This window comes from Aulonocara stuartgranti, assembly GCF_965226115.1.
Source record: "Aulonocara stuartgranti genome assembly, chromosome: 18".
Classification (NCBI taxonomy): Eukaryota; Metazoa; Chordata; class Actinopteri; order Cichliformes; family Cichlidae; genus Aulonocara; species Aulonocara stuartgranti.
In genome coordinates this window covers 3652396-3663030 of record NC_138954.1, presented here as the reverse complement: position 1 = coordinate 3663030, position 10635 = coordinate 3652396, and the positions used below count along the sequence as shown (strand labels likewise).

The following is a 10635-nucleotide window of genomic DNA, read 5'->3' as shown; positions in this document are numbered from 1 at the left end:
AGAGCCACTTTGTCTTTAACATTTCCTACATTTTGGGGGGCATTTTGTGAGTGTGCAGGCCTTTGGACAGTGTCTTTTTGAAGACTTTCATTCTCCCCGCTACAGTAAAACATCAAAGAGCTGCTCTTACATCCTGTTGATGTTTGGTATTTGTGTTAAAACGGGAAGAGTAAAGCATCCTTCCTGTGTCTGAACAGAGCAGACGATCAGCTCTGATTCAGATCATCGACCATCAGCTGAGCTCAGCCGGGGTCCAGATGGTTTGGGGTTGTGCAGCAGTCTGGCTTCACTTCCAACTTCTTCACTTCACGCTTGTCAGATGTGAAGAGAAGGAAGAATTCATCAAAACCTTTTTAATCAAGAAGATAAAAAGATGTGGAAATGGAATCAGATACTTTTTAACCTGCCTGTTCTTCTGGAGACGCACTGAATGCCGTCTCTTTTCAATAACATCAGCATTCAAAAGATGGGACGGGTCTCATAAAGACACTTCAGGGTTAGAATAATACAGCTTACACTTTTACACAAATAAATAGCAACTGGTTGATATTACAGAGAATAAGACGCCTCACACTGGAACGCTGGAACTTTAAAGAAAATGGAACACGAGCCCACAAAGTAACGTGAAATGAGATTAGTTCCTATTTTCTCCTGATGGAGAGACGATCCAGTCTGACTCCTGCCTTTAAGTCGGGTTAATTAATTAGTTAATCCTAAAGGCTGGCAATAAGACGACAATCAAATCTTAAATGTATTCAGATCGTTTTAATAAAATGCTGTAATTATAGAGTGCTTTTCTAAAGCCACATTACAAAGTGCTTCACAGAAGAAAACGACCTCGTAACACACAGATGTTGTTATGAATTACGTGATGGTGTTGTGGTCTTTCCTTTCAGAAATGATGGTTTGGTGTATCCTCTGCTAAGAGGTGACACAGGAAGGACTGAAGCACTTTTCCTTTTCATTCAACCAGCTACATCATAGGAAGTTACACAGAAACCTCTGAGACATTTCCCTCAGTTAGAAATACTGAATACTAATGACTCGATGACGATCACTGACTAACCTTTGTGCTTGGCTTTGTGCAACGAATGTAGACATATGTCTGAAGTGCACTTGGTTTAACTAATCCTCAGTCAAAGCTCATCTGTGTAATAACCAAATGTTGATAAATAATCAGCACCACAAACCTTTGGATTTCGACTTTCATTTTAGGGTGTATCTAAACCTGCCTCTTATGGGAAGCCATGGAAACGGGACAAAAAGGCAACCAGACACATGGTTTGTATAAAAAATTAGACCCCTTTTTATTGTGTTCTCATATATAAAAGAAATACAAAAAAGAAACATCGACACCGGGCGAGGGTCAGAGCAGGGCGGGGTTTATAGGCAGGGATGGGTTGGGAGTCAGGTGACATGAAAAAGGGGAAATGACAGGAGGAACATCAGACAGTCCGAGGGGATCGGTCAAACGGATATCGAACGGGTGAGGGTGGATGAGTCTCCCTCCCTCCTTCCTTCCCACCTCAACCACAACCAACTCCTACTCTTCTCCTTCTCCTCCAAAGAGAACTTTCAGTTCTTCAAACATGCATCAAAAGCGGAGATGTTCAGGAGCCAGAAATGATCTCACTGGTTGAGTTAACCCAAAGTGGGAGGGGCCAGAGATTTTCTTTTTCTTTTTCTGAGCACATTTGGGCTACCTGGTAAACCTAGAACGATGAAAAGAAGTCACTGTGGTGAAAACATGTAAGTGACTTTCATTCATTTTTACATGACATTCATGATGTTGAAAGGTCAGCAGGCTCGTTCACCACAACAATATAATCCAGTTAGCCTCAATGCTAATGCTCAATGCTTTAGCATTGAGCAAGAGCCTCAATGCTAATTCCAATAATCACCTCAGAGATTAGCAAGTTTTTTCCACCTCTCTTTGGCTGCAGATCTGTGAACCTCTTGGTTGCGCGCCTGCTTTTCTGTGTACATTCAGTGTTTCGCACCAAAATGCGTTGAGTTTATCCTGAAGATCTGAAAAACTTTCTGAGTGCCCTTTATTCCTCTTTAAAACACTGGCAAAGTTTTAAAGCCAAGTGCATCTGAAAAATGAACCGAAGCTAATGTACCAAAACCTGCAATTCCTCCAATGACCACTCGAGGCTGTCTTCAAAGGTGAGTCAGTCTCCATACAGGAAAAATCAGCACGTTTACATGTTTACAACCTGGTTTAAAAAAAAAAGAAAAGAAGGAAAAAAGATTTAGTTTAATAATTTAGATTATTAGTATAGATTTACTTCAATGGCTGACCTAGTTTATCTGGTGACTTTTTTTAAAGCTTTTTTTCATCCCTTCGACACCATTCTTGTTTTGAGTGGACAAACCCTTATTTTGAAAATTCAGCTGTAGCTAACCAGCTAGCAATTGGCCTGTTCACATCTCGTGTTTCCCGTGCTGGCAGACTCACTGGACAGGTTTCTGTTGAAAGACTTTTGTCTTGAAGTCAGGCTGACTCGAACCAGCGCTCCACTGCAGCTGGCGATGGCAGTGATGGAGTCTTTCTTGTGATCTGGAAAGCTGCTGTGAGCTACGGGGTCGCCTTTACCAGGACCTGCAGCAGAGGAACCATTCATGTACCCAATTCAGTGAAGCTGCAGAGCATAAGGACTACTGTAAAATTTAACTCATTACTAGGGGTATGACCAGACTTGTTAACAAGTCAAACTCCAGTATAGCCATTGGATGCTAACCAGGCTACAGTAGCTTCTGTTCGATTGAAACTTTCCACCCTGCATTCTTCACATCCAAACATCATCATATCTGGCTTTTAAAAAATAAAAACAGATGTTGATGGAAGCTAAACGTCAGAATTAACAAACCACTGGGTGACACTCTGGTAGCTACGCCAGTCCTCTATTTACAATCAAAGTTGGAAGCTTGCAGAGTGCACATTTGCTGCAGAGCTTATTCTTTGGGGGTCAGGGCTTTTCTTCGTGCATAACTGTCACATGTAGACCAGTATGAGAGTGTAAAGCCTTTCAGCAGGTATTACATAACCTGCAAAGGTGAATTTACTAAGTAGGGGTAGGTGATATTGTTTCAAAATTCCATTGACATTTTAAGAAAAACTGCAACTTTTGATGTTATAGGGAATAAAATGCTGAATGTTCAGCGTTGAGGTGACTGTTGCTGTGATTTGGTACTATATAAATAAAATTGAACTGAATGTTGCTGCAAGCAGCAGTATTTATAGGTGTAAGTAAACAAACGAGCTGCTGTCACTGATGACTTGCTACCAGTTGCTGCTGCTAGCACAGATGCTAGCAGCGTTTTAGTGTAATAGTAGTGCCAGAATAAGTCAAACCTAAGCACAAAAGTAGTCTACGTCATGTGTTCCCTGGAAATTTTAATCCATCCATCCATCTTCTTCCGCTTATCCGGAGCTGAATCGTGGGGCAGCAGCCTTAGCAAAGAAGTCCAGACCTCCCTCTCCGCGGCCACCTCTGCCAGCTTATCCGGGGGAAACCCAAAGGCCTCCTCCCAGTGGGACATGCCCCAACCACCTCAACTGGCTCCTTTCAATGTGGAGGAGCAGCGGCTCTACTCTGATCCCCTCCCGGATGGCTGAACTTCTCACCCTTGGAAGATCCAAGGGTGACCCCCTCAGAAGTACAAGACCAAGGGAACAGTTCACCCTGCCAGAGAGAGAGTTACCGGGGCCTCTCCCTGGAGCCAGGGAGGTGTTCGAGGGCGAGCATCTGGTGGCCGGGCCTTAGTCCATGGGGCCTGGCCGGGCACAGCCCAAAAAAGGGACATGGGCCCATCCTCCTGCAGGCCCACCACCCGTAGGCACCGTAGGGGTTTAGTGCAATGTGTGCCGGGCACCGTCCAGGAGCAAAGGTCCTGGCAGACTGATTCTCGACTACCAAGACTAGCAATTGTGACATTAAAAATTTTAAATCAAAGCAAACGCTCAACACTTTAGTCAAACAACAACTAAAGTAAGTCCACCTTGTAAGTGGAGCCACACAGTATTTCCCATATAAAACTCAAACATATTTTCTACACTGGATGTTGTATTTTTTAGTCAAGCTTTTAAACCAGTTCAGTAACTTCCATTTTCTCTTCCTGTCATTTAAGTGTATCTAGCAAGTGCTCCAGTGACACTCACTCACACGTCATCAGCTGCTAGCATCCTCTCCTTCATAGCCTGGTTGTGCTGGATGGTGTGACTTTGTTTGTTGTTTCCACCTTTAGCAGGAACTGGGATTTTTTGCAAATATTTTGCTGTAAAATTATTCGTACTTTGTAAAGTAACATGCTGTGTCAGTTCCCGCCCTCAGACAAACCTGGGTTTGTTTCATTACTGTACACTCTGGGTACCGTAAAAGCATGGCGTTGCTATAGCAATGATGCAGTGACATGATATTTATATATCACATGATGTGCAGTTTGCTTTGTAACCATTTCAAAGGCTTTAACCACATTTGTCAATGAACTAAGCAAGACCTCGTTCTGATTCATCTTCTTTAGGGTTTCCACCAGTGTACTCCAGGCCTTGAACTGACGCCAGTTCAGTCGTTAAGTAAGCTAATGTGTCTTACTAGTCTGCCTCTGTTTATCTTTTTCAACATCTTAACTATGACAAAGTTTAAAAGAACAGCTGCTCAGTCAATATAAGTTTGCTAATGTTCACAGCAGGTTAATTCAGTCATCGCTGTATTGGAATGAAGTCTGGATCTGGTGCTCTCCTGCGTTTACAGCTGCATTGTGTGATATAAATGTGTAGAGGGGCAAAAATCATGACATAGTGAACTCAAAGTGCTCGCAGTGACATCACTACTAAAATTCAGGCCCATCCAAACTCAGTGCAACAAATTTAACACCTTTAAAATGTGCATGAAATAATTTAACTTCTCTGAAGGATGGATGTTGGAGGAGAATATCAGTAACTTCCTGCTGTATCCTGTTGACCTGTTCTCCTTGATATTACGTGGTGTTGCATGACAAACGGAATGTATTTATATTTTATGGTATTTATTTGCATCTCCTGAAAGACTATTTCAGATTAAAATGAGGAAAAACTGCTTTCATCTCAGTTTACTTAAAACAAGCTCCTCATTGAAGTTTTCCAACCAGTAACACTAAAGATTAAACAAGTAGTAGATTTAAACTTTAACAAGCCGTGTTCAGTTTAGTTTAGCACTGAAGCCTTTCCTTCTTGTTCACTCTTGGTGCATTTTTTGATTTCTGGGAGATAAGATGACATTCCTGATTTGAATCCTGCCTACGTAGCTCTTCAGAAAACAGCCTTTATTCAGTACAACATAAACTTACAATTCAGGACCTGAAAGCAGCTTAAACTGCAACAGCTCCTCAAGGACTTTTGTTTGTTGTGTTTTTTTTGCGAACATGCTAGAAAGAAATGTTCTTTAGCTCCGCCCACTTAGGTTTAACTCAACCGCAGGCACTATTTCTGGCTGACGAGCAGCCCTGCCTCTGAGAGATCTGTGGAACTGAAACTCCAGTCTGCTCTTCAGGACAGCTCAGTTTTATCAGCTGCTTCAGCGTGATGGCCCCCTCCCACCTCGGAGCCACCGTGTGCTAACAACGTCCTCCGGTTGTAGTGGTGGTGGCCCTTCATGATGCCCGAGTTGTTGTTCTCGTTGAGGATTTGCTTTTGCTTCTGCCGGTTGAGCGACTGCACCAGGCCGAGCACCACGGCCGCCAGCGAGTACTGGCCGGTGATTTTGCGGGGCTGCAGGATGAGCGGGTTGGGCTGCACGCGGCCCAGCAAGAAGTGCGTTCGGATCTTGCCCTCCTGCTCGCTGATGCCCTTCACGTAGATCTCGCCGCGGTACTCGAACGCGAAGCCGCGCTCCTTCAGGATCAGGTAGGTCTCCTCGGGAACCTGGATCTTGCCGCTCACGCCGGTGCTGTCCATCCGGCTGGCCAGATTCACCGTCTTCCCCCAGATGTCGTACTGAGGCTTCTTGGCACCGATCACGCCTGCCACCACCGAGCCATGAGTCATACCTGCCAAAAACACACAGGACCAGCTGTTAGGGGCTGAACCATTTTTTATTAAAAACACAAAAAGGGTCTTCTTGCTTTTGTTTTCATTTTTAATGATGCAAATCTGGAGGTGCTAAAAACTGCAGTTCCTTAAAAGGCCACTTGAGACTCCAAAAGTCAGTGAATCTCCAACTAAACATCCAGCTGTGCGTTTTGTTGTTTTCTCATTTTATTTTGCACTGATTAGCATCTGACTCTTTGTGTACTTGTTGTTCTGCACTTAAGGACTGAAAGAACCCGAAGAAGTCTGCTGTCGCAATCTGCACTCCTCGATGTTGAGTTTGCCTTGAGACAGCTGATCTTTGCTTTTTATTGTCAGAAAGTATATGAAGTCCTTTGAAAAACAAGGTAAAACTAAGCACACCCTACTGCTTCTACAGGAAACAATTCAACCAGTTGCTTTTTCTCAGTTTCATGGATTTCAGGTTTATGCAGTGACACTGAGAACATTATTTCTGTGCTGCAGCCACATTAAAAGGTAAAAATGCTTTTTGTTTGCTTTTATTTCTTTCACCTGCACTGCAGAAACTACTACCCACTTGTCTTCACACAGCGTTCTGGTGTTTGTCATTGAAAATTAAAACTGAGTCCACTCCACTCTGAGTGTTTAGACTGAGATGATCTCCACAAAATGTTACCCACTTTACTCTTTCGTCATCAAAGCTCTTACCGATCCTCAGCTCAAAGTTGTTGAAGGAGTGCTTGTTAATCTCTTGGATGCTCTCGTTGAGGGCGATGGCGAAGTCTGCCAACGCACACAGGTGACCCCATTTATCTTCACATTGCTGTGGGAGTGAGAGCAGAAGGGTCTGAGTCAGCTGAACATCAGGACCAGCTGCAGGGCAGGCGCATCAGAGATGAACTGTGTCAGAAAACTCTTTTCACTGCCGTGGATACTGAAGCCTTCACTCAAGGTTTTAGGCACACGATCTAATGCTTCCACTCGAACAGATGCGACGGGCTGGGATCTGTCATTATTTTTATTTATTAGTTTAATTACTTCCACACAGCCTGAAAAGTCCTCTGATATTTTCTAGTACTTCTGCCTCAAAATACCAAATTACAAGAAGCAAAATAGTTCACATGTGGTACTGACTCCAGCCATGCTGCAAAACTTTGATCAAACAACCAATTTTCAGCAAAGTTACACTTAACTAGCTAACAGATGGCGCTCTTAGTGTGAGGATCCTAACCAGCATGTTTGGAGAAATGAAACGTCAGAATGTTAGAAATCAGATTCATTAAATCTTCGTATTATTTTTAAAACCACTTAATTACCTTTTATTTTCATTTAATGTATACAAATTATTTTGTTCATGTAAAGTAAAGAAAACAGCCGGCCCCAAGGGTCTCACCTGCTTCTCAGGTGACAGACCAGAGACGGCCATGTAGGTGCTGCCAATCGTCTTGATCTTCTCGATGTCCTGAAATCGGTCTTCACCCAGCAGCTGTAAAGTCAGAGAGACACTTTGAACATTTGTGTTTGCTTTCTTGTTCTTGCAAATATTTTACTTCCGAAGCCACAACAAGTGAAGAAGCTCCAGCTCTGTTAATCCTTCCATCTGCCACCGCCTGTCATGGATAACGGAGTTTGGGCTCCGTGATGTTTTTTCTCCCAGGAACCTTTTTCGGGGACATAATCGTTCATGTTACTGGTTAAATTGAATTAAAAAACTGAACTGAACATCACTGTGTTTCTGCTTTTGCACTATGTGAAGATAAGTTGAGTAAATTACTAAGCTGATGTGGCAACAGCTATTTCCTCCTCACTCTGTCAGCCTCTGTCTTTGTCAGAGCTGCTCTTGGCTGGTAAACACACAAATCCTCAGCAGGCAGCATTTCATCAAAGTCGATACCTGTTCCAGCTTTCTCATTTTGTTTTCCATGGCTTTCCACTCTACTATCTGGCAAGTAGCAGTATTTGTTTGCATATTGCAATACTAAACAAAACCACAAATTACAACAAGATTTGAGACATGACTAAATAAAGCACAACGTGTCACCAAACATGAAATGCGGTTTTGGGGAGTAACAGAATACACGTACCGGCATTACGTATTTAAAATACAAAATATGAGTGACTGCATTTTGTTACAGTTACTGTTTAAATAGGTGATGATTAGAATTCAGTTACTTTGTTGAAATAAATGGATTACACAGCGGTCTTCTCCTGTTAAGACTGATGAATAAATCTTACTCACTTCTTTGCTAATTGTCCCCTAAAACGAAGCCATTTATTCTGATCTTGTCATCTGCAGTGAGAGCCCCTCTGCCGTGGGCTCATACTGCAAGGTCTGTTCTTGTTTTGAGGGAAAGTGAGTGAGGATTGTGGCCCGAGGCAGCAGAGAGCGCAGCTGGTGTCTGCCTGTCTCTGCGCTTATTAGGAGACTTTGACATTTTCTGTCAGAGACTTCGGTTCAGAGGCTTGATCAGGACCACGAGTTCCTGTAGACTTCAACTCTGTTCACAGGGAACCAAAAAGTGCAAAGTTTTGTGAAACTTCTGCAAGCATCCTAACTCACACTGAATCTGACGCATGGAGACTTATTGAGCAGCTCTTTTATCAACTGGTTTCTTCTCATTTGAAGGTTCCTTCTTGCTGATGCAACAAGGTAACTGTTTCTACAGTTCTGCTTTGGTGGATCAGTCGCAGTAATTCTGTACTTCAGTCTGTTTTGAACTCGTGTAGAAAGTCTGGAGCAGCTGCCACGGAAGCTTAAAAATCCTCCCTGTATCATGAAAGCTAAATCAATACAGGATGAGAGCTAATATCTGGGTTCATATCAGTGGAACCCACAAGCTTTTGTGTCTGTGGTGTTTATTTCCTGTGCGGGTGCGTTTCTGTCTGAAATCAGTGCTTGTTGATAACCTGTGCACGTATGTGAGTGTGCTCGTTGTTTCTGGCTTCGGATTAACCCGCTGTGAAGTGATCTGCTTTTCATGAAAAACAGAAGATGCTGACATCAGAGACGGTCCTCTGCATGTTTAAAATGTTTGTCTGAAGCAGAAGTGGGCACACTTGAAAATCTGCAGTCTCACCTCATCAAAGTCAGCGATGATTTCATTGAGGAGCCTCAGGCACTCGACTCCTTGGTTGTTCATCTCGGTCTGGGAGTAGAAGTCAGCAAAGCCTGGGATGGAGGCAAACATCACGCCCACGGCATCGTAGGACTGCGAGTACAGCTCCTGTGGGTAAACACGTCACGAGTGAGCTCACGGTGTCACGTTTTCTTGAATCACAAACAAGATAACTTCATTCAGTCACTTGTTTTGTGTCTCTATGGATACTGCAGAACCAAGCATTGGTGAATTTGGCCACGCATTCAAACAATCGTCTGGCTGACAGATGACATTATAGCAGCAGGTCGATCATTGCTTTACTCTCCAGAGAATTGAGTGAAACTTTACACAAGACAAATGTGACACTGCCCCACTTTCATCCCCTCTGAATTTCTTCCAGTAAATGAAAACAGAAATTTAACTTTGGTGTTGGGCACTCCACTTGTAATATCTAAGGGAAGACACTAACAGAGAACTGTAATAGAACAGACTGTGCTCCAGGTTATCGTCCGCTTTTTAGCTCTCTCAAGAACACTTTAGTTAAAGTTCAAGCTGAGAGGCAAAAACATCAGGAGAGAGGGAGTCACAGAAAGGGACTGAGGGGAGGTTGGTTGCAAAGTGGCTTGCAGAGGCAAAAGCAACGTGTAGTTTAAATAGTGTGACATGTGCAATATTTGCCAATGAAGATAACGACTCATCAGCTGATTTGAACCAGCTTGATTGGTGCAGTTTGTGGAGCTGAATAATTGCAGTTAATAGTATCAGGGGCTTCTCTCACTTCATGGTGATGTGACTCACTTGACGGTAGATGGTGATGTTCTGGAGGCCTCAGTTCTTCCTGGATTGTCTTGGACCATCAAAATAAACTAAGAGGATACACGTCATATAAAACCTGTGCCGTTGTTTGAATGGATGATGTTGGATTATGACACTTTCTCAGACCTGCACTGAGCTCCTTGGATTTTTCCAATAGTCTCTGTGTTGGTGAGTGCTCTCAAATAAAGCCTTTCTATGTTTCCACAGAGCAGCTGTCAGCTGTAGTCAATCATATCCCTGACAGGAAGTTTGGAGGTAAAACACTTTTTGGAGCTTTAAAACAAAGCACCGAAAAGCCCGCACAGCAGCAATCATTACCTTACAGTTTTGTGCATTACACAGTGCTCATCACTAGGGGGCACTGTTGATACGTGACCGGGCGGGAGGCGTGCTGACATGCAGTAGCATGTCCTCACACGCAGTTGCTCTTTGTGCCATTATGGAGGCATTTTAATGATGAGCTAGAAAACATAACGTCTGTCCAGAGTTCAACATTTGGAGGTAATAATTCAGGAGAAGCTGGGTGACTCTCTCTGTCTGTTATCATTTTAATGTAATTACACACTTATAAAAATAAGCCTTTGACTTTATTGTGAAATCATACAAGCTTAATGAGCTCAGTCAAATGTCAGCGCCTTCAAAGTGGAACTCAGTAAAAGTCGAACTAATTTAATTGCTCGGTTATTCCCG

General features: G+C 43.1%; 1 protein-coding gene across 2 annotated transcripts in view; it reads right to left on the bottom strand.

The window, feature by feature from the left end:
- Nucleotides 1–1307: 1307 nt before the first annotated feature.
- Nucleotides 1308–10635, bottom strand: part of adcy8 (adenylate cyclase 8 (brain)) — a 127817-nt gene continuing 118489 nt past the window's right edge. For both annotated transcript variants that reach the window (XM_082514276.1, XM_082514277.1), the window contains 4 exons: nucleotides 9109–9255; nucleotides 7425–7517; nucleotides 6740–6854; nucleotides 1308–6030 (listed from right to left, as the gene is read on the bottom strand). In XM_082514276.1, coding sequence (XP_082370402.1) covers nucleotides 5531–6030; nucleotides 6740–6854; nucleotides 7425–7517; nucleotides 9109–9255 — 855 coding nt within the window. In that variant the 3' untranslated portion in view covers nucleotides 1308–5530. The remainder of the gene's footprint in view (nucleotides 6031–6739; nucleotides 6855–7424; nucleotides 7518–9108; nucleotides 9256–10635) is intronic.